The 24,630-nt window shown below is 41.1% G+C and overlaps 1 protein-coding gene across 1 annotated transcript in view; it reads right to left on the bottom strand.

Moving 5' to 3' along the window:
* The window catches only part of Vipr2 (vasoactive intestinal peptide receptor 2), a 79,676-nt gene that overhangs the window by 16,537 nt on the left and 38,509 nt on the right, over positions 1-24,630 (bottom strand). Inside the window, exon 5 of the mRNA XM_004672028.3 lies at positions 16,844-16,941. Within this exon, the coding sequence (XP_004672085.1) occupies positions 16,844-16,941 (98 nt within the window). The remainder of the gene's footprint in view (positions 1-16,843; positions 16,942-24,630) is intronic.

Here is a 24,630-nt window from a genome sequence, read left to right as displayed (position 1 = left end):
AGATCTGAGCAGGCAAAAGAATCAATGAATTTGAAGATATGTCAAAAGAAGTTATCCAGTTATAGAAGTGAAAAAAAATTAAGGAGAAGAGAGCTCCAGAGACATGAAACAGCATCTGTCACTTGTGTGGGAGTTCTAGACTCTCATCCAAAAATCATATGAAATTGCCAGGGGCTGCAGATGGCCAGATCAATCTTTGAAAGAACAACGTGGAAGGACTCAACCTCTTAACTCAAAACTTACTGCAGATTATGGTGATCTAGCTGTGTGGTTCTACATTTGGATTTATGGGACGGACTAAGAGTCTCGAAATGGATCATCTCTGGCCCACTGATTTCTGTTAAGAATATTCAGTACGGGGCTGAAGAGATGGCTTAGCAGTTAAGCGCTTGCCTGTGAAGCCTAAGGACCCCGGTTCGAGGCTCGGTTCCCCAGGTCCCACGTTAGCCAGATGCACAAGGGGGCGCACGCGTCTGGAGTTCGTTTGCAGAGGCTGGAAGCCCTGGCGCGCCCATTCTCTCTCTCTCCCTCTACCTGTCTTTCTCTCTGTCTGTCGCTCTCAAATAAATAAGTTAAAAAAAAAAAAGAATATTCAGTAGGGAAGAGTAGTCTTTTCAACTGTTAGTGTTGAACCCGACACGCACATGTGAGAGATTAAAGCTGGAATCCCATCTCAGAGCATATATAAAAGTTACTCAGAATGAATCTGTGGCCAAAATACAAGAGCTAGAACTATAACTCTTAGGAAAAAAACCTAGAAGCAAACTTTTATGATCCTGGATTTGGCAAAGATTTCTTAAATGTGACACTAAAGGCACAAGCAGCAGCAACAAAAAATAAAGCAGATTTTTATCAATATTAGAACTTTTATATACCATATACACGACAGCTTATAGAAAACCAGAAGAATAGGAGAAAACACCTGTAAACTGTGCATATGACAAACATTATTTTCTAGAATATATAAAGAACTCTGGAGACTCAACAAGGAACTGAACAACACAATTAGGAAAAAAAAAACTAGGTAAGGATGAGACTATAGAAGGCATACAAATAATTAAAAAACACATGTGACCAAGGAGGCACCACTTCTTACCCACTAGGTTGGCAAAAGTATGAAACCAACAACAACAACAACAACAACAAAACCCAGAAAAACCAAACCAGAAGTGCTGGAGAGGATGTGGGAAAACTAGCAGCCTCATGCAATACTGATGGGATGTGACATGTTACAGCTATTGCAAACAGTTTTGTAGCCTTAAATGAGTTAACAAAGTATTACCTTATAACTGTGATGGATAAGGGAATAGGTTATGTGATGGATAAGGAAATGTTACAAAGAAATGCTACCCACGGCATACAGGATGCAGTACCTTGCAAATGTTACCTTTGGTACACAGAACACCAGGCCATCTGCTTGAATGAGATAACTGCTCACCGCTTTTCTTTTTCTCTTTGCTTTTGTAACTAGGCTCATGACATTGTAACATAGACTTGTTTAGCAATTTGTCCTTATAAACCCTGACCAGATGTAACTGGGGGCTGCACTCTCGAGTTCCTGGCTCAAAGTGTAGTCTTGGCCAGAAACAAATGCCTCTATTTATTAATGTCATATTCGTGTTGGTCTGGTGAATCTCTGAACGACCCCAGACCCATTACATTTGGGGGCTCATCTGGGACCTGAAAGGGGCACTCAGCCCGATTCACTCCTGCATTTTTTTTCCCCATCTGGCCTTAAGGCCTGGGAAACACCCAGTGAAGTACTGGGGGCCAAGCCCCTCGGGGCTGCTGACAAAGTGACTTTCACTTTAGCCCAAGTAGGATGTCAGTAAGGCCTGGCGTGGCAAAGTTTCTGGAACCTTAATGATTAGATGTCTTCTGTGACTAAAGAAGACAAAGAGGCTTCAGAACCTCCGTCCTCTTTAGAAGATTGGCAGGGAGGCTCTCAGGGGGTAAGTTTTGTTCACCGAATCTGGTATCATAGAGTCTTAATTTCTTGGGACTCTACTCGGACTGCCGGTTGGAGACCCCAGGGGGTGGCCACTGAGAGACGTTCCTCAGCCCTAGGGACATTCTCCAGGCTCTGGAAGGAAAGAGTGGGAGTCAGGAGATATCAATATAATGGTGGAGGGTTATGTGGTCTGGAAAGCCTCTGGACGGAAGGGGGATTCAGTGGAAGGCTAGATGCAGCACTGCTTCCCTAATCCCGGGAGATGAGGAGACATCCCTCCAACCCCTGGTCTGTTTCAGTTCTGTGTGGCCACACATCTATCTTTCTGTTTAGTGTTTGTTTTGTCTTTTTGTGCTTAAAATTTTTGGATCCTTTTAGGAAACCAGCTGCAGAATCTGAAAACACCACCATGGGACAGAGCACATCTAACCCATTGCAATGTGTACTTACTAACTTTTCATTCTTCCAATAGCAGGCATCTGACTTAGGCACCACATTTGATGCCTTCTCCTTGAGGACGTTCTGTGAATTAGATTGCCTGTCCTTTGTGGTGGGGATGCTGCCAGGGGGAACTTCTGACCTCCCAAGTGCATATCATGTCAGGGCTCGTCCTTGGGCCATCTGGACACCCTGACCACTCTAGGTAAATTGGAAATTAAAAATCAGAATTGAGGGCTGGAGAGATGGCTTAGCGGTTAAGCACTTGCCTGTGAAGCCTAAGGACCCCGGTGCCAGGCTCGATTCCCCAGGACCCACGTTAGCCAGATGCACAAGGGGGCGCATGTGTCTGGAGTTCGTTTGCAGTGGCTGAAGGCCCTGGCGCGCCCATTCTCTCTCTATCTCTGCCTCTTTCTCTCTGTCTGTCGCTCTCAAATAAATAAAATAACAGCAAAAAAAAAATTTAAAAAAATATTAAAAAAAAAATCAGAATTGAAAGGACCCAGGTTCGATTCCCCAGAACCTACGTTAGCCAGATGCACAAGGTGGCACATGTATCTAGAGTTCTTTTGCAGTGGCTAGAGGCCTTGGTGTGCCCATTCTCTCTCTCTCCCACTTTCTCTATCAAATGAATAAGTAAAATAATTTTTGAAAAAGTATGCATCACCCTATAATTTTAAAATTTAAAATGATGCCTATCTTGTTCATGCTGGTTTTGTTGAGTGGTTATCACAGAGTCTAAGTCTTATAAAGGTAATTTGACCATTGTGACTTTGTTCTGAGGAAAACTGAGGAAGCTCCCCATGTCTTAGGGAAACCTATGGTATACAAGCAATGTTAATATAGTTATATAACAGTCATAGGTATTTCTTTAGTTAAGCCCTAAAATTTTTCAATGGTAATAGGTACTTATTTAAGAAATGACTTTGTGCCCGTCACCCTACTGTCTCTAATGCATGTTAAAATCAGGCTCACGTAACTCAACAATGACCAGGTTTGATTTTATTCTTAAGCTATGTGTAATCTGTCTCAGTCAAGGTTTTACAGAATTAACTATCTCACTTCTGGTATCTTAAGTTCATTGCTTATAGAGATATTGATACTTAAGATATGTCTCCTTCCCTAAAAAAAAATCTTAACCTGCTGTTCTGCTTCCAGTTTGGGGGCTAATTGGTATCTGCATTGGTATACAGACTAGCCAAAGTTGTTTTCAAACACAGATGCCAAGTTTTTATACTGTCTTGTCTTTTCCAGACATACAATTTCTAGATCAAATCAATTGGTTTAAGGTTACTGATAAAATACTGTTTTCAGGGCTACTAAAATGTTCTGCCTGTACTTACAATTGACAGATACTTAAAAGACAAAATGTGTATGTTCTCTATGTTCCAGATATAGCTTACCCTGTCACCTGAACAACTAAACTTAAATACTAATCAGAATTACTTCAAACTATTGTGTCATTCCCTGACCAGATCTGCTTTGCTAACCAGATATGTTCTATACATTTTAACTGAATCTGTTTTGCTAATCAGATATGCACAGTCTCTCTGAGTGATTAATAACCATATGTAGAAGCCAAAATCAACTGGAGACACTGGAGTTAAGAGGATAACAAATAATTTGGTTCCCGCTCCCAGGTCAAAAGGCTGCAGGAGATGACGGGACATTTGCTAACTTCTACTCTCTGGTAAGTTACTGTCTTCTTGATCAGGGAGGATATGGAGACTCAGAGATGATTTCCAAGTCAGTGTATCTGCAACAGGAGAGTCACATCGGAGGAAAATCAGTCCTCCAGGCTTCCCAAAAGAGGCAGGGCCACTTGGTCAGCTCAACCTTGACTTGTCCTAACAGATGACAATGCTGATAGTCACAGAACTCCTTACAGGTCCCCAAAAGTCTCTCCTATAACGCCATTATTGACCTCCAAAATATACAGTTAATTCTGGCAGACAAAAAATACAACTACAAAATATTACAATGTAAACAAAGACTCAGACTAATAGGCGCCCCTGTCTGATGCTGGCTTAGAATACTAAACTCTAACATTAACTCATGCCTTCTGCCTCTGACTGTCCCTGATTAGTCAGCCACTGCTGCCTTTAAATAATAATGATAAAAAATTCAAAAATTGTCCTCACTGGTTATGCTTACCTGATAATTATTGATTTGTATTAGTCTGATCTGTCTTTGAGATGTCTTATTAAAGGAGGAATATCAGTAAGGACAGATCTCAGACCCCCATCCTGACATGGAAAAGCAATTTAGAGTTCTGGCTGTTTATACTTGCTGACATGAGGGGTGCTGGTTGTTTGAAGATGCCTTTTTGTTCAGATTTATAGAGGTAAGCCAGAGTCTCCTGCCATTGATGGTGCTCCCTCAAATTTATAACACAAGGGGACCCACATACCCTCAGGAAATTGGGCCCATGCCCATCAGCCAAGGGGTATAGATTTATTACACAAGAGTCAAGGGGACAATGTCCTCAGCTGACCGTTGCAGCTAATGGATTACCAGGAACCCAGAGAGTGTCTGAAGGACACCCGCCCGTGACCAGGAGGCCACAGCCCTGCTCTAGTCACCCCAGAAGCTGAGTAGTCTACCCATGGCAGAAGCTTGAGGAGTTCAGCATATCAAAAACTGTTCTGAATCACATAGACCACACAAGCTAACTGTCACGTCCTGCTCCCCCTTGCTTGCATACAAAGTTGTTTTCTTGGTCACCTTGGCTCACCATTCTGATTACTGCCATCTCTGGACCCATAATTCTGTTACCTTTAGGATTGATTGTAGGTCTCTGCATTTTAAACACTCTAATCAAGTTTATCCAACAGAGAATTTCCTCAGTAAAGCTAATGCTCATTAGATCCCCCAATACCAGCCAGTTTCCATGGGAGAGTCAAAGGTTTGACTTGGTGTGCCATCTCAAGGGGGGAACGTGATGGATAGGGAACTGTTACCAATGGCATACAGGATGTACTGCGTTGCAAATGTCACCACTGGCATACAGGAAATAGTGCCTTGCAAATGTCACCCTTGGTATGCAGGATGCAGTACCTTGCAAATGTTACCTTTGGGATGCAGAATACCAGGTCATCTGCTTGAATGAGATAACCTCTAACCATTTTTTTTTTTCTCTTTGCTTTTGTAACTAGGCTCATGACATTGTCACATAGACTTGTTTAGCAATTTGTCCTCATAAACCCTGACCAGACATAACTGGGGCTGAACTCTTGAGTTCACGGCTCAAAGTATAGTCCTGGCCAGAAATAAATGCCTCTATTTATTAATATCATATTTGTGTTGGACTGATGAATCTCTGAGTGAACCCAGACCCATTACAATGACCCAGAGGACCACCACAGTGTACACTCTGAAGAGTCAGAAAGAGGTATTCAGATGAGAAACATGTACACAAATGTTCATAGAAACTCTATCCAAAGTAGGCAAAATGAGGAAATAACACAAATCTCTACACACAGATGAAGGGCAAGCAACATGTGGCATATCCATATGATAAATGTTACACAACCACAAAGCAGCAACAGGAACTAGTACTGCTACAATATGGATGGTCCTAAAAACATCTGCTAAGTGAGAGAAGCTGTCAGAGGCCACGTATTACAGGGCCCACTAATCTGACATATTCAGAATCGCTAAAGATATATAGCAGAAAGCAGGTTGAAAGGTTCCAGGGCCCAGAGGCAAAGTAGAGTGATTGCTTAATGTGTACAGAACAAGTCCCGAGACCAGACATTGATGCTAGCTTACATGTGGAACGTCACCTAACTTCGGAGTCATGTATTATGAGGGTTAAAATGGTGCATTTTATTGTATGAATTTTATCCAAGTTATCCAAATTAAAAAACATGACACAAAATCTTTCTATAATTTTGACCATTTGTAAAACAGTTTGAGTTCTTGCACAAGAAAGAAAAATAAGTTTTTGTTGGGGAGATGGTAGAAATTTTATTTTTATAAAGTTTGGTAAAGAAATACAAAGAATAGACAAAGATGATGATGTTTGAAAATATTTTAATTTATGTATTTGCATGGAGAGAGAGAGAGAGAGAGAGAGAGAGACAGAATATGGCTGCTGCAAACAAACTCCAGTGGCATGTGCCACTTTGTGCATTTGGCTTTATATGGGTACTGGGGAATCAAACCCAGGTCATTAAGCTTTGCAGGCAAGCACCTTAAACACTGAGTCATCTCTCTAGCCCAAGATGGTTTTTAAAAAGCAAAAAAATTTCAATTAAGCCAAACTAGTTCCCACACAATACAAGCCTTCTACACATTATCAGAATACCAATTAATTTAAAACTTGAAATATTATAAGTACCTTTTTCAGTTTTAGATGAATTGTACAGTTAATAAACCAATAGCACAGTTAATACTTTATTTATTTTAGAGAGAAAAAGAGAGAATGGGCAGGCCAGAGCCTCCAACCACAGCAAATGAAATCCAGATGTTTGCCAACCTTGTGTATCTGGCTTACATGGGTCCTAGGTCCTTAGGTTTCTCAGGTAAGTGCCTTAGCCACTAAACCATCTCTCTAGTCCCACATAATTAATATTTTAAAGGCATTTTATCTCAGAGGACTTCCAAATTTGGAAATACAGGCTAATTGATGGTCTAAAAATTAGAAATCGTAGCAGAACATCTTCTTCATTGTTTAAAGGAGAATATTATCTACCTTGGTAAGTTCTTAGAGTGTACACTGCTTCTTCAGATTTGACATTAGTGATACTGAGTCAATTAGAAGAGGCAGTAAGTTACTGAACTGTAAAGTGATTCACATCTTATGTAATATCTTGTTTCCTTAAGAATGTTCCCAAAATTTAATTTAAAACTCTTGTATAGCCCAAGTTCCCTGAAGAAGACTCAATTAAATACTTTAATTGAGGGAACAGGCCAACACTGGCTCACATCAATTGATTACTACCAATATGCTCATTCCAGTGACCTGAAAGAGCCTATACTCACTGTAAGTTTTCTAAATCTTTCTTTCCATAAATTAAAAATGGTTTGGGGTTGTCCTATGTCTTTACCTTGGTATCCACACATGACAAATTCAATGACTATTCTGATGGTGTGCACTGACCTGATAAGTGCAAAGTTCAGCTTTCCTCAGAAGCAGCAGCTTTGAACCGCGTGAGGTTACTGGAAAGCAAGCTGACCTACAGAAATGCTTGTCCTAGACTGTTGAACATCAGCTCTTTGAATTTATATAAATTGAATATTTTTTTGAAATGCATTAAAAACACACTGGAGGACTGCCACCTGTGACTATGGCTGTGAAGGAGCACCTTATGTAATGATCCTCACTGTAGGATTAACCTAGTTTTCCAGGGAGGCAGTATACGTGGTAAAAGCAGCCATAGGAAGAAGTGTGGAATACAAATTCATCTTCATTTGCATCCTTGTCTTAGCGTGGGGCGAGGGGCAGGAAAGGCAGAAACCTAGAGGCTGGGAGCATGTAGCTCCCTTGTCTATTAAAAAAAAAAATTCAACAGTGCTCATGTGTTAAGTGAGAGCTGAGAAGCAACATTAGGAAGGCAAATGCTCAGAAGTTTGTTTTTTTTTTTTTCCCAAGGTAGGGTTTCACTCTAGCCCAGGTTGACCTGGAATTCACTATGTAGTCTCAGGTTGGCCTTGAACTCACAGTGATCCTCCTACCTCGGTTTCCTGAGTGCTGGGCTTAAAGGTGTGTGCCACCACGCCTGGCCTAGAAGAAGTTTTAATGACTTCATGATGATAAAAATTGGAATTCAGGATCTGTAAACTTGGGAGCCTAAACTTTTTTTTCAGACCTTAGCTGTGACTCATTCTGCACTAGCCCTCAAAAGCCTAAAACACTAGTTGAAAGAGGATCCAGCACTAGCTGAGACCAATCTGCCACCTATTTGCAGTTGGAATCACCCAGAGGCTGGCAACTTCCTTACCCACAATTTAATGAAATCACCAAGTATGCTAGGACAGTACTAAATAAACTAAAGCCAGGTTAAAGAAAGAGAACACACACACACACACACACACACACACACACACACACGTGTGCACGTGCCTACCTCACAAAATTCCTACAAATAGAGAAGAAAGAGATGCTGAGTCTGGTGTTTTAAGACATGGCCTATAAAGTGCCAACACTTCAAACGGCAAATCACATTAGAGAATGTGCTGGATTGAGGAAATTGATTGGAAAAACTGAAACTTGAAAATCCCTGGAGTGAAGAATTAAAGTGACAATAGGTCAGACACAGCCAATGGAAGCAGTGTAAACAGGATTTGTAGAACATATCTAGATAAAAGTAGAGAGACATGAAACCATGGAAAAGACAAGAAAAAGAAAACATATGGGGAAAAGGTCAAAATACTTTTTTTTTTTGTTTTGTTTTGGTTTTTCAAGGTAGGGTCTTACTCCAGCCCAGGCTGACCTGGAATTCACTATGGAGTCTCAGGGTGGCCTCGAAGTCACAGCGATCCTCCTACCTCTGCCTCCCGAGTGCTGGGATTAAAGGCGTGCGCCACCACGCCCGGCTCAAAATACTTAATACAGCTGAAAATGGGGTTTCAGGAGAGAAGAATGATTTACAGGCAATGTCTGAGGAGATGCTAGCCAAGAATTTCTAAAACTGATCAAAGAAGTAGCAGATCACACACTTCAAAACCCTGGAACAAACTGCTCCCTATTTGTACTTGACGCCTTCTATACGGCTATTTATACCCATAGACTAGGGCTGTTCTACTTTTGGTTAGAGAACCTTCTTTTTGCAGATGGGGGTGAGACCCAAGATTCACCAAGGTGAAAAGAAGAGACAGCCCATTGGCTAGCGGTGGACAAAATGTCCCTGTTACACCCACCTGATTTCAGGAAACACTGTGGAGGAGACATAAGAAAGAGAATTAGCCCTGCTCTCACTGTTAGCCAGAGAAGCTTCTGTGTGGAGTTGGTGGAAGATATTGAGGAGACTAAAAACGAATCAAAGTGCTAAAAATAAGAGGCTGTTGAGAGTGAAGCACTAAATGAGACATCTTTTTCATATCCTCCAAGGCTCAAGGAACAATGGGAAAGAAGAGACAGAGAGAATGTATGCTCCAGAGGGTGGGAAAGGGTGCCCTAGGAAACTATTCTCAGGCCATGAACTGACCAGTGCATTCATGATCCCACAGAAGAGGCTATTACGCTCACAAGACTTTGTATGCTATTCAGTCCATCAAAAGTTTGGCATGGAGGACAGAGGACAAAATAAAGAGACATAAAATCAGCTGAACTACTTGGGACAAGGAGGGGGCTCAGTACAGAGCAACAGGAGGGGACTATGATCAATAATATATTCATGTATTAAAACCCTCAATTAAACAAACCCTAGAAAGAGGATACAAAGGAAATGACATTAAGTCTACAAGAGCACAACTGAGGAAAGTTAGTGACAAAAGAAGAGGTGCATAGAGCACCAAGAGGAGAAGATAGAGTTGCCAGGTACAAAGTGGGACCTGCAAGTTCCCGCAGGTGGACTTCTCAAGAGATATACCCTCAGGGTGACCGAAGAAAGTCGCTGCCAGTCAAGAGATTAGTACCTAGAAATATCCTCAAAAAGGAAGGCAAAATGAGCTGGTATTAGGCAAGCAAAAAGCATGGGAATTGACTGCCAGGAGCATTATGCCTACAGAGAAGTTCATGAGCAGGGAGATGCCCCTAGAAGGTAAGGGGATCAAAGGAAGGTTGAAAGGGAATACATAGGAATGCTAAGAAAACACACACTGTGTACAACAACAGTACCTGAGGCATGTGAAATGTATGTGAACTTAAAACACGCAAAGCACAAAAAGTGTGAGAAGTACATGGAGTTAAAATGAATTACTTCTGAATTGAATAGTAAGTAGTAAAAAGCAGTTTTAACTGCTATGAAAAAAGATGTGCTGCATACATGGGGTGACCACTAGAGAAATAAAAACAGAACATATGACAGTATAAAAGAAGGAAAATTCGAATAATTAAAACATGTGATCAACAAAGAACATTTGAAGCCAGGTGTGGTGGTGCATGTCTTTAATCCCAGCATTCAGGAGGCAGAGGTAGGAAGATCCCCATTAGTTCAAGGCCACCCTGAGACTACATAGTGAATTCCCGGTCAGCCTGGGCTAGAGTAAGACCTTACCTCAAAAAACAAAACAAAACAAAACCAAACCCAAAAGCAAAGAACAGTTGAGATAAAAAGATAAAATAACACATAAATAGAAGCCAAAACAAATTAAAAAACTAAAATTGAAACTCTGATATGATCCAGCTATATCACTCCTGGGTATATACCTGGAGGACTGGTAAGTCAGCAAAGCACAGATATTTTTGCCTCCATGTTTACTATGGCACTGTTCACAATAGCCAAGTTATAGAATCAGCTAGGTGTCCACCAAAAGATGAATGGGTAAGGCTACTGGCATACATGTAATGGAGTTTTATTTAGCTATGAAGAATAAACTCAAGTCATTTTCAAGAAAATAGAAGGAACTCAACACTATTATGTTAAACAAAATAAAACAGACTCAGAAAGACAAACATTAGATGTTTTCACTCAGGTGTGGAATATAGACAGGGATTGCTGGAAGACATGAACCAGTGGGAATAGAAGTAGGGACAAGAGAGGATAATAATCTAAGGAGAGAGCCACCCCACCATACCTCAAAAGAGCCCTGGCTGAAACTAAGGAAAATTAGCAAAACAAGCAACGGTGCTCTTTTCCTGATGAACCAGATACCAGCGCAAGGAGGAAGGAGACCAACACAGAGAAAAATCAATGCCTTCAAAATTAGAGAGCCAGAGCCTCAGAGGACCCCAACACCTTATCACTGAAGCACACCAAAAATGAACCCAATATGGCTCAGGGAAATTTTGTGGAAGAGGGGGCGGAAAGAAAGTCAGAGCCACATGTTGGGTCAGGATATGCAGAGACATGAATGAATGAGGATAGGGAGGAGGGAAATGATGGTACTGACATATGATGTATCCATAAAACTTTCTACTTAATAAAAAAGTTTAAAATTCAATAAATGCTACATTTCAAACTCATGATTGTCAGTCCAGAGATGGAGCAAATCCCAATTAAATGGAGCTGATGTGATATTCAAATTAAGTCTGAAACAGGAAAGTTGAAAATAAAAGTTCATACAATAAACCTTGCAAACACAAAATAAAAGAGAGCAAGCACAACAATTTTAATGGTAGAGAAAGCACATTTCCAGGCAAGAAGTATTACTGAAAGTTGTCAGATTAAACTGGCACTTAGTTTATAACCTCACAGTACAGAGTAAATAGTAAGGAAATCCAGATAGAACAGACAAGTCTACAATTACAGCAGGAGATTTAACATACCTCTTGAGATTTTTAGACTAGACAGTTTAAATAACTAGTAAATATGTAGAATATTGAAATAATATGACTGACAACTTGATAAAAATGACATGGCAATCATACAAAGCAATAACTGCAAAATTCACACTGTTTTCAAACAGAAGACTTCACCATTACCAGCTCACTCACAGGGCATTGACAGGTGCTAGGAAAACACTGATAAAAGGAATACAACTTCATTCAGAGGACTGAGCAAGATAAAAAGGAGAACACAGACCAAAATAAATAAATAAATAAATAGAAAGAATGAAAGAGTAGAGGTGAGTATAACTCTTACGCAAAATAAAAAATAACCTTCAGAATATTGAAAAGAGATGAAAAGGCTGGATACCTTGTAAAGTTCAACAGCTAACAGGGAAGACTCAGGGTAGTTCTATCTGTTTAAGAAATTAAACTTCCAAGTGAAACCTTCTCGCATGAAAATCCTCAACAAAACAGAAAAGCAAATCCAGCTGCATGTGAAAAGAGTCCATAATCACAACCAAATAAATAAGTCTAATTTAGGAATAAAACATAGATTTCACACTAGAAAATCTGCCCAAGAAAATTTTCATAGTAAATGAACGAATAATAAAAACATATTCTTCTCAACATATGCATATCATTGTAAAATTCATTCGGCATCTAATAATATTCTCAGAAAACCCAGGATTTGAAGGTATTTTCTTCATCTGGTAAATGGTATCTTCAAAATATCCATAGAAAACATGCTTATAGTGGATTATTAAAAGTATTAGTGCTGAGTTCAGCAGTGAGAAAAGGCTCTCTGCCAACAATACTTCTATTCCATATTGTACCATACAAACAACTGTGCACTGAAGAAATCAAATGAATTTATAGAATAGTTAAGGAGTTTGTTTGGTAATTTTGCTGAAGCTAGAGTAATATACTTATGTGAACTGCTTTTTAAAATAAATACTTAGAAATAGAACTTAATAAAATCCTTAAAATAGGGCTGGAGAGGTGGCTTAGCAGTTAAGGCAATTGCCTGCAAAGCAAAACGATCCCAGTTTGACTCTCCAGGACAAGCACAAGGGGCACATGCATCTGGAGTTCATTTGCAGTGGCTGGAGGTCCTGGCGCGCCCATTCTCTCCCTTTCTCTATCTCTCAGATAAATAAATAAAATATATTTTAAAAATTGAAAAGAAATCCTTAAAATAACATGAGCAAACACTGAGAAGGACTATCAACATATGTGTGTAGCTTCTAAGGAAGTCATGAAACATTGAGAGAAATTAAAGAAAACCGCAGGGTGTGGTGGCACACACCTTTAATGCTAGCACTCATGAGGCAGAGGTAGGCAGATTGCTGTAAGTTCGAGGCCAGCCTGAGACTACACATAGTGAGTTCCAGATCAGCCTGGGCTAGTGTGAGACCCTGTCTTGAAACAACAACAAAAAAGATAAACTTTTGGGTCTGGAGAGATGGCTCAGCAGTTAAGGTGATTGCAAGCAGAGCCTAATGACCCGGATTCAATTCCCTAGTACCTACATAAAGCCACATGTACAAAGTGGTGCAGGCATCTGGAGCTTGTTTGCAGCAGCTGGAGGTACTGGCATGCCCATATTCTCCCTCCCTCCCTCCCTTTCTCTCTCCTTGCAAAATATATATATATATGTACACATATGTAATTATATATGCATCCATATGTATATATATACATATGCATGTATATATAATTTTTTATTTTGTGTTGTTTTATTTTGTTTTAAGACAGGTTCATATTATGTAGCATATTACAAGCCTCTGCTTCAGCCTCCCCAATGTTAGGATGACAGACCTCACCATCACACTCGGAAAAATGTCCTGGGTTGTGCTCATATGATAATGAGTCTTAGCCAGAGGCCCAACTCCAGGGATTGCGACATGTCGCTCCAGCCCATCAGAAATAGCGAACACGCAGGAAAGGATTTTAAACAAAATAATGTTTTGGGAAGGTAAAAAGTAAGCGTCTCACCCTGTCTTCAGGGTTCTAACAGAACCTTTAGTTTAAATAGAGGAAGAATTAGAGCCATGGTTGAGAGGCATGCATTGCGACACAGTTTTGGTCAAGGTGTAGTTGGTCATTATCTCAGTTCTGGTTCTTCAAGGTGGTCCAAAGAGGTCCTCACTGCTTAAGGGAAAATAAGTAATATTTTTTTTAAAAAAGAAATTAAAGAAAACTGAAGCAAGTGTGAGGCCTCCCATGACCGTTTTGGTTCAAGGTGACAGACAGCCCTCGTCTGTCCAGGCTGATGGGCAGCCCAAGGCTATAATGGAATCCCAGAGGGTTCCTAATGAAACAAGGACTCACCCTTGAAACACAGTCTCATAACAGCCACAGACACAGACTGACGGCAGGCAAAGGCACGTGGGGAGCTGTCACTCACTTTATGCCAGAGGTCACACATACTGAAGACACCAATAAGTTCAGGTCCTGCCTCACACCATGCATAAAACCAAACACATACAGAGAATACATAAACACCCAAAGTTAAAATAGTAAGTTTCTAGAAGAAAACAAGGCATGTAAGAAAGAAACACTTACTTCGGTGTATGAAGCACTACCCCTGGGTCTGGTTGGTGAAGAGCAGAAGCCTGAGTCCAATTTTTGTGGTGTCTTAGTACCGTGTGAGGCCTCAAGGACCCCTTCTGCGGCACAGAACTCCGGCTGACTAGGTGTGAGTGGTGGCTGCCTCTCCTTCCTACGAACGCAGCTCTACCTCTGGGCTTCTCATTTCTCTGATCACCTATCTTTCTATGTTCTCTGCTCCCTCCTTCCCCCTCTTTCATTCTGACTTTCCGGAGTAGGGATGAAGGGCACCCTTTGTTCCTACTAGTGACTCTCCCAAATTAGTCCCCTGTTCTCAGCTTCTTAGCTATGTTCTCAGTCGCTGCTCACTGTAAGTGCCACTTCCTAGTGTGGTCCTGCTGCTGGGTGGTGGAGACTGCCCAATGTCTGGCTTCCAGATGAACAGAGCTGCTGCTGGATGGAAACGGACTCTGTGAAACACAGCACCTGACAGTAATGCTTAGCACCTGCTTGTGCAGGCTCTACCCTCGCCAACTCCACATCCCTAGACTATCCGGCAACCTTTGGCCTCTGCGCTACCTACTAAAACTCACAGGACTTACCAGATGGTGGCGTGTGATTGAATGAAGGACCTATGAAATGCTAGCGTGGCACACGTTAGGATTTCTGTCACTGCTGCTGTCATGTTCCTGGACCACAGTTATCACCCAGTGGTGGCTCCCATGCAGATCAAGGTCTCATAGGTGTTAGGAGAGTCTACAGTGGACTTGAACTAGGACAAGAAGTGGTTCCACCTCTCTATGCCAATTAAGAACTTGGTTACCTGATGCTTTCTTAGCTGAAGGGTCTAATCATGGAGAATTACTGTTTACTAACTAACTGCAAATAATTCTTTTTGGGGTAAATTAGTGAGACAATGGAACATGCTATTTTTATCATTTGGACTTTAGCATCAACCCCACCCCACCTCCCAGGGAAGCAGCCTGGGGTACTACTTCTAACAGAGGTGGCATCAACTAGAGATACTGAGGCCCAGGGTGAAGAGGCCAGAGCTGTCACCATTCCTGGTACAGCAGAGTCAGCCATAGGCAGAGTGACAGCCAGAGCATCATGGTCCTTTTTGACTGACAAATCCCACAGACAGGGGACTGATGGAGTTCATAGCCAGAAGACAGTGTGAGTATCCATGCACCCCAAGTTTCAAAGGCTGTCAGCTTGCCTGACTGTGTGGTAAAACATGATGGGACTGAGGTTTGAGAATGTGATTATGCAATTTGGGAAAATAAGATGTTTTTCCAGCTTAATCACTCTTCATCAGCTCACTTCCCTGAATGATTTTGTTCTTTTTTCTTTTTATCAATATATATATATATATATATATATATATATATATATATATATATATATATATATATGGAGAGAGAGAGAGAGAGAGAGAGAGAAGGTAATGACACCAGCTTTTCTTAAGAACCAGCATATAATGGGCCTTCTCTACTCTTTTCATGGCATAGCTCTGAACTGAAAGTTCTTACATATTTTTCTGGGAATTGTCAGGTATAGACTCCAGAGAAATGAGATGCATAACTCAGCTATAGTTGCTATGTTTCTGTCCTGTATGCTCCATGACTCCTAAGTCCTTCATGTTTCATTCTCAACAGTTGTTTTTAGGTCAAAAGATGTGCCCTTTGCTGCCACCGATTTTATTTCACACAGTGGCCAACATGTGAACTTGTCTTAGCAGTGACAAGCAGGACGGAGGTGAGAGAGCTCTGGAGACACGGCTGCCCAGCACCCATCACACAGAATACTAGTGATGCCGAGACACTGCGTCCCCACAGGCTTGTCAGCCTCTCCTATAGAAGAAGTTCCCTTTGGGATTAAGGCCTTCAGACTTCACTCTGAGTAATCACTAGTCACCTAAGAGACCTTCACAGGATCTAGGAAGTGATGGGGCACCATCTGGCCTCACGACTATAGAAAAAAACAGACGGGTTTGTGGAGTCCTTGACCAAAGCATGTGTGGTCATCGATCCTCATGATTCTCTGATGTGGCTCCATGAGCATCCACCTTTTGTGGGTGCGCACAGGGGTTGAATTGATTGTCTAAGGTTACATAGCTACAAAGAAGCTGAGAGAATCTGAACTCAGTCTGACTCATGTCTTTGGACGTTTAGATTCTATCTCTTTCCAGAGTATCCAAAAGCTTCTGAGTAAGGGAAGATGTCCTCATTTCTTATTATTTCTATGCTTTTGCATAGTATCCAAGGATTTAATAATGGTAACTGAGCTGAATGAATTCTTACCCAAGGCCAGCATTACCTCTATATATAATGAATGAGAAATGTTTAGATAAAAACATAAATGTCAGCATTATATTCCATGCTATTGTTCTCAAAGGACATTTTATTGATTAACACATGGGAGGCTCTAGGCTGGGAGCCTCTGATCTTGGCGCTTTGAGGTATCCAAAGACCTGGGGATGTTTGCTGGTCTGACATTCTGTGCAGTTTCTCTTTTCTGCTTCTTACCTGAAGAGGCAGAGAATTATGCTCCCGGTGGTAAGAGACATCAGAGAGACGCTATAGCCCAGGGTATAAATGGCCTTCACCAGAATATAAAATGTGATCTATAAAGAAAGAAAAACACATCTTTAAGCTTCTGGAAACCCGCATGAGACTACAAGACATTTTGAGATTCCCCCTTCAGAGGGATTCTCTTGAACCATAACTCCATCTCAATCCCAGAAGGATCTTCCACCATCTGAGTCAAGAAAATTCAGGCCAAGCTTAGCTGAAGGAGTTCCTAGAATAGAGTTGAAATTGGCCTAGCCTCTGACAAAACATTTCCCAGTAAGAACAGGTAGACATACACATCTGAGTACATGAAAAGCTACATGGCGTCAAAGGCTTATGACAACTTGTTCAGAGGAGCTCTTATTACCAGAGCTGGTGGCTGAGCTGCCACATTCTGGAATCTTTATTGTCTAGCACTTCATGATTTAGTGGGCTTCATGGCTCAATTCTAACCTCCATGAAGTCATCAGGTATAGGCAAGAATGGTGGCAGTTACGACAGTAGGAACTTTGGGGGCACTGTAACAGCACAGCAAGTTTGTAATGGAATTTGGTGCTGTGTCCAACAAACAGCCCTATGGTAAAGATGCGGGCTCTCCTCTAGCAGGAAGAATCACAGGCTCAGAATAAAAAGCTATGCATTTCCTTTCATTGCTTATCTGTAATTAAAAGTTTAAACTTTAATTTTATTTAATATTTACATATATATTTAATCTTTAAAAATTAATTTTTTACAGTGTTCACTTTTGTCCTTTAGGTGTCCAACTGGTATGTTGGCATTCAGAACCCAAAATAAGTATGACCAGAAAAGAACTTTTCCATGACATATCATAGTCAAGACATCAAAGATACAAAGCAGAGAAACAGTACTAAGAGCTGTAAGGAAAAAGTGCCACCTCACATACACAGGCAAAAATGTAAAATTTGTTGCCAGCAACCCTAAAAGTGAGAAAAGTAGTGATTATATTTCAAGGCCTGAAAGGAAAAAATTGTCAGCCTAGATTGCTATCCTCAGCAAAGATGTCTATTAAAATTGATGGGGCAATAGGAAAATTTCAAGACAAACACAAGGCAATTAACGATAACTAAGCCAGCACTGCAGACAATCCTTAAAGAAGTACTATACACAGAGAAGAAAGACATTTTATGACAAAAACACAGAAAAGAACACATTTCTTTGAACCAATTAACAAGATTGACAAATGCCTAGCCAAACTAACCAAAAGAAAAAGAAGACTGAAATTAATCAAATTAGAGATGAAGAGATGTTACAACAGACTCCAGTGAGAGTTAGAAGATCTTTAGGAAATACTTCATGTTCCAACAAGTTAGAAAATCTAGAAGAAATGAATAAATTTCTAAATAGATATGATCTACTAAAATTAAAGCCAGAAGATGTAAACAACTCAACCAGACCCATAACAAGCAGTAAGATTGAAGCAGTAATATAAAGTCTCCTCACAAAGAAAATCCCATGACCAGACTGAGTCATTGCTGAATCCCACCGAGCTGTGTGTGTGTGTGTGTGTGTGTGTGTGTGTGTGTGTGTGAGAGAGAGAGAGAGAGAGAGAGAGAGGGTTTGTATATGTGTGGATGCATATGGAGGCCAGAGGGCAGTCCTGGGTGTCATTCCTCTGGAATGCTGTCTACCCTTTTCTGAGACAGGATCTGTCATCGGCCTGGGCTTCACCAATTAGACTAAAATGGAATCTCCTGTCTAAATTCCCAGTGCTGGGATTATAGGCATGTGCCACCACATCTGGCACTGAAATTTAGGTCCCCATGCTTGTGAGGCAAGCACTTTGCCAACTGATCTAACAGCCAGCTGAAAGTTTACCAAACTTTTAAGAAAACTCTAATGCCAACACTTCTCAAACTGTTCCGCAAAACGGAAAAGAAAAGAACATTACTAAACTCTGTCTACAAAGTCAGTATTGCTCTGATACCAAAACTGGATAAAGACACACAAAAAAAGAAAGCTACAGATCAACTTCCCTGATGAACATAGATACAAAAATTCTCAACAAAATACTTGCAAACTGAATTAAAGATTAGAAGATCATCCATCATAAATCAAGTTGGTTTCATCCCAGGGATGCAAGGTTAGTTCACATATGCAAATCAATAAATGTAATGCATCATATTAAGAGTCTTAAGGACAGACATCACATGGTCATCTCAATAGATGGGAAAAAGACATTTAACAAAATTGAACACACCTTCATGATAAAAGTTCTGAAAAAATGAGAATGGATAAAACATATTCAACAGTTTCCAGTCAAGATGGCATCCACCTAACCACACTTCAGGTACTGGGGTAATACCAGCCAAGATCTGTGGGGTTCCAGGGTCAGCAGGTCCTAGCAGACCCCCAGTGGGAGGGCACAGGGGGGCACAGTAGGGAATCTGTTCATTTCTGTGCTCCTGGGTAGCTCACTGGTCCCCCCCCAGGCCCCTCAAGCAACTGTCCCAGCTGCCGCACTGCAGACCAGGTTCTCTGCTGTGCTACCTGGGTGCTCTGCAGATCAGGTCCAAGCTCCTCTTACCTTTCCTCCTGCAGACCTGGTGTCCTCCCTCCTACTCCTTTCCTCCCTTCCTCCTCCCTCTCCTCATCACTGGGTCCCTGCCCTGCCCTGCCACCAGGTCTGTGCTGTTCCCTCTTCCCATCCTACCACTCGCCTCTGGGTCTGTGCCATCTCCTTTCCCTGCCCCGTCGCTTGCTATCTGGACCTTACCATCTCCCATCTCCTCTCCCTTCCATCAGGTCTCTGGTTCCCCACCACAGCTGCGCTGACTCCTTCCACCTGAGTAGACAGGCCCCTGTACCATCAAAAGCCCAATCTAGTCAAACGCAAAAGTAAACAACCACTGAGGACACTTCAAGGGTAAATTACAGCTTCCTCCTGAATTAAATAAGATTCCCACACTGTGATGGGCAGACCACAGTGCAAAAGGAACTACACAAAACATCAAATGGAAATAAACCCAACAAGGTTGCTTAGTGCCACAATGGAAGTCTCCAATCAAACATAAAAGGGACAACAGGATCAGAACCCCAAAATGGAGACACAAGGTATATGACTCTGACGAAGCAATTGGCAGAACTTGCAGAAAATCAATAAAAGGCCAACAATTGTGTGAATGTTGTCCTGGCTAGGTTTAACAGAAAAAATCAGAGGGACTTCAAAAGAGATTTAAGTCATCTGAAGGAGAGCCAAAAAAAAAAAAAAAAAAAAAAACCCAGAAGACCTCAATATTAAGCTGGCTAAACTCAATGGAGACATAATAAAATCCAAGGATGAATTCCAAAATGCATTAAGAAAATCAAAAAATAACCTGAAAGGGAACTTAACAGAGGGATAAATACTATATAGAAAAAGGCAATAGAAAATACAAACCAAATTGAACAAGTCCAAACCTCTCTAGAAGCCCTCAAGAACAGCGTCAGTCATGTGGAGGACGGAACCTCAGAACTGGAAGGCAAGACAGAAGAAACAGTTCGTGAGTCCAAAGCTTTGAATAAGTTAAAAATTCTTTGTGAACAGAACATGAAGGAACTGTGGGATACCCTTAAATGTCCCAACATTCGGATCATGGAAATACCAGAAGGGGAAGAAATTCATACCAAAGGCATGGAAAACTTATTCAACAAAATTATCAAAGAAAACTTTCCCATCCTTTCTTTCAACAGAGAGTCTGATCAAGATACAAGAAGCTAACAGAACTCCAAACAGACTGGACCAAAGGAGAAAGTCTCCAAGACATAATGTCATTAAGACTCTAAACAATGAAAACAAAGAGAAAGTCCTAAAAGCAGCAAGAGAGAAACAGCACATTACATATAAAGGCAACCCTATCAGAATTACCTCCGATTCTCAATGGAAACCCTGAAAGCCAGAATGGCCTGGAATAGAACACTGCAAAGTCTAAGAACCTATGGCTTCCAACCCAAACTACTGTACCCAGCAAAAGTATCCCTCATAATCAATGGTGAAAGAAAAACTTTCCATGATAAAAGTCAGCTCTATGACTTTATGAACACAAAGCCAAACCTACAGAAAATACATCAGGGAATTCTCCACACAGAAGAGTCCAACAACCAATCTCATGAGCCTACAAGAATCAGACCACAATAACCAAACCTAGAGAGGGCTTAAAAAACTACAGAGTCGGGCTGGAGAGATGGCTTAGCAGTTAAGCGCTTGCCTGTGAAGCCTAAGGACACCAGTTCGAGGCTCGATCCCCCAGGACCCATGTTAGCCAGATGCACAAGGGGGTGCATGCATCTGGAGTTCATTTGCAGTGGCTGGAAGCCCAGGCATGTCCATTCATTCTCTCTCTCTATCTGTCATTCTCAAATAAATAAATAAAAACAAACAAAAAACCCTACAAAGTCCAAGAAGATAACAAACCTCATAAAGTACCATAATATGGCAGGAATTAAATCAAACCTCACAGTTATCACCCTAAACACTAATGGCCTTAATCCACCCATCAAGAGACACAATTAACAGGGTAGATTCAGAAAAATGGACCACTCAATCTGCTGTTTCCAAGAAACTCACCTCACCACTAAAGACAGACACCTCCTCAGGATAAAAGGGTGGAAAATGATATTCCAAGAGCACAGAAATAAGAAACAAGCAGGCATTGCTATACTACTAATATTGGATAAAATAGACTTCAAGGGCTGGTGAGATGGCTTAGCAGTTAAGGTGCTTGCCTGTGAAGCCTAAAGACCCAGGTTCAATTTTCCAGGTTCCACTTGGGGGCACATGTGTCTGGAGTTCGTTTGCAGTGGCTAGAGGCCCTGGTACACCCATTCTCTCTCTCTCTGTCTCTAATATAAATAAATAAAAATAAATTTAAAAAATAGACTTCATACCAAAAGTAATCAAAAAAGGCAAAGAAGGCCGCTTCTTACTCATCAAGGGAATGATCCAACCAGAGGATATCACAATAATCAATCTATATGCACCAAACACAATTCATAAAACAAAAACTACTTGACAACAACACAGAAATAAACACCAACACCATTATAGTTGGGGACTTCAATACTCCACTATCATCAATAGATAGATCATCCAAGCAGAAAATCAACAGGTAGTAAGAGAGCCCCATAAGAGCATAGATAACTAGACCTAAATCCAGGAACTTTATTTGAAAAATAGAAAACAGTAACATTTCCACACTGTCAGGACTGGAACCAATAGTGAAGTTAGACTTGAATGTGTCTATAAGTAAATAAGAGAGTAAAGCATTATAACAAAGAGCTAGAAAAACAATAAAATAAACAAGATAAAGCCAGAAGAAGGGAACAGTAATAATAAAAGAATAGCAATGGGAGGCCTAAGACGCCAGATCCTTCCTGGAAGCAAAGTTCTGGAAGACACAGGCTGTGTTTCCGCTTATTGTTAGAAATGTCATTGGCAATAGGACTCCTGCAAAGTGATGCTCATCAGATGTTCCCAAGGCAAAAAGAAAAAAAAGCCTGGAACCTAGTGAGGCTGATGAATAGTCTACAAGGGAGAGGCTTTGGTATAGGTGACATAGCTGATGTGTTTAAGAAACTGCAAGACAAGGAAAATAATGATAAATAAATACCTGATGTGGCTTGTTTATATTCACACATTTTAATTAAGAAAGTATGATACACAGCCTTAAACTAACAAAAATCTACACTTCAAAAAAACAGGTAATAACCTGGGCTACAAACACCACTATGACAGGCTTAAAGAAGGCCCCCAAATACCAACAAACTAGATGACATTTCTGAAAGTTGATGATCACTTGGCCATTTTCATGGGGGGGGGGCGTTCTTTACTCTCCTAAGGAGCATGTAATTCCTAGGATGTAAAAGTTGATTTTGAATACAACCAGTAAAGCAAGCACATGACATTTTAATTTATGAAACTAGCTACATCTGATGTTAATATACTGAAACTAACAAAAACACACACAAAAAAACTAAGGCTAAGTTCATTTATAAGTACAGAAGAACAAAAGTCTCAAAATATCCAGGATGCAATAAAAACAAAGATATTTATAAGAATAAAATTGCAGACATACTCAGCTCAGCTAAGTAGATTTTCCTAGCATGACAGGATTATGACGCATAATAAAATGTTACACCCATGACGAGGGAACACCTTCCTCACAGACATTCTGCTGCCCTTGCTTCTCTCTATCTGGATGCAGCTGTGAGTCCCTAGGACTCTCTCGCCAGGACACGAATCCCAGAACAGGTAATATCACTGAACGGAGGATCAGAACAGCTCTTGAGTCATGAAACTGTTTAGTCCTCAAAGGAAAGCCACAGAATTTTCTTCAGGAAAAAAAGGCCATGGGCCCCTGTGAACAGTTGGTCCATGCTGGACTGGTGCCTCCTCTGGGAATTCCTCTTCAGAGACAGGGACATGGATGCTACTGATAAGCAAAGGTTTTTCAATTTCTTTTTTTTTTTTGAAATTTATTTATTTATTTATTTATTTGAGAGCGACAGACACAGAGAAAGACAGATAGAGGGAGAGAGAGAGAATGGGCGCGCCAGGGCTTCCAGGCTCTGCAAACGAACTCCAGACGCGTGCGCCCCCTTGTGCACCTGGATAACGTGGGACCTGGGGAATCGAGCCTCGATCCGGGGTCTTTAGGCTTCACAGGCAAGTGCTTAACCGCTAAGCCATCTCTCCAGCCCGGTTTTTCAATTTCTAATGTATAAAATAGGACATACAGAATACAAGGTCAAAACAAAACAAAACAAAACAAAATACAAGGTCTTTCCACATTGGGAAGGAAGAAACAAACTGCTGCTTGTGACAGGAAAGTGCACACACACAGAGCCAGGAAGCGGCAGCATAAATACTAAAACCACCAGCTGGACAAATGGCACAAAGTCTACAAATAAAATTTTTGAATGTCTCCAAGTGTGAAAGCCACGAAAGTCTCGAGAAGTCACACTGTGTGAGAGCAGAGCCGTGGGACGAGAATGCTACTCTTCCTATGTCCCAGGTAAAAAATCGTACTGATTCCAGTAAGTCATGGGGTTCTGGGTTGCTTTAGCTGGTAGAAATTCCAAAGGCTTCTCAGGGGAATAGACACTAAAATAGCATGAAGTACAGCTAAGGATGTGACTTGACGGTGATGGTTTGGAGTGGGAATGAGCCTTGCAGACTCTGAGTGGACTTCTATGGCATAAGAAGGGCAGGGGAGTACATGGGATTATAGAAGACGGTCAGTTTCTGGTGGAAAATTAGATTTGCTCAGCTAGAGTTTCTGCAACTATATTCCAAGTATATTAGACAGCCTGTGTGAAAATTCCTAAGTGGCGACAGAAGAGGCTGAGCATCTGCTTGTGGAGTGTGGAAGGCCAAAGAATAAGAGAAAGGAGGGGGTCATACAGTGAAAGGGGAGTAGATTTTTGCTTATACTACAAACATATTTTGAATCCACTTTGGAACATAGTGTAGGTGTGGTGGTTTAATTCAGGTGTCCCCCATAAACGTATATGTTCTGAATGTTTGGTCCCCAGTTGGTGGCAATTTGGAAACTGGACCCTCTTGGAGGGAGTGTGATGGGGGAAGGCTTACGGGTGGTACAGCCAGCTTCCCCTTGCCAGTATTTGGCACACTTTCCTGCTGATATTGTCAACCTGATGTTGGCCAGGAGGTGATGTCTAGCCTCTGCTCATGCCACATTTTCCCCTGCCATCATGGAGTCTGTAAGCCAAAATAAACCCTTTCT

Source organism: Jaculus jaculus, chromosome 10 (assembly GCF_020740685.1).
Source record: "Jaculus jaculus isolate mJacJac1 chromosome 10, mJacJac1.mat.Y.cur, whole genome shotgun sequence".
Taxonomy (NCBI): domain Eukaryota; kingdom Metazoa; phylum Chordata; class Mammalia; order Rodentia; family Dipodidae; genus Jaculus; species Jaculus jaculus.
Note: the sequence above shows the minus strand (reverse complement) of the source record. Positions and strands in the feature narration are given on the sequence as shown.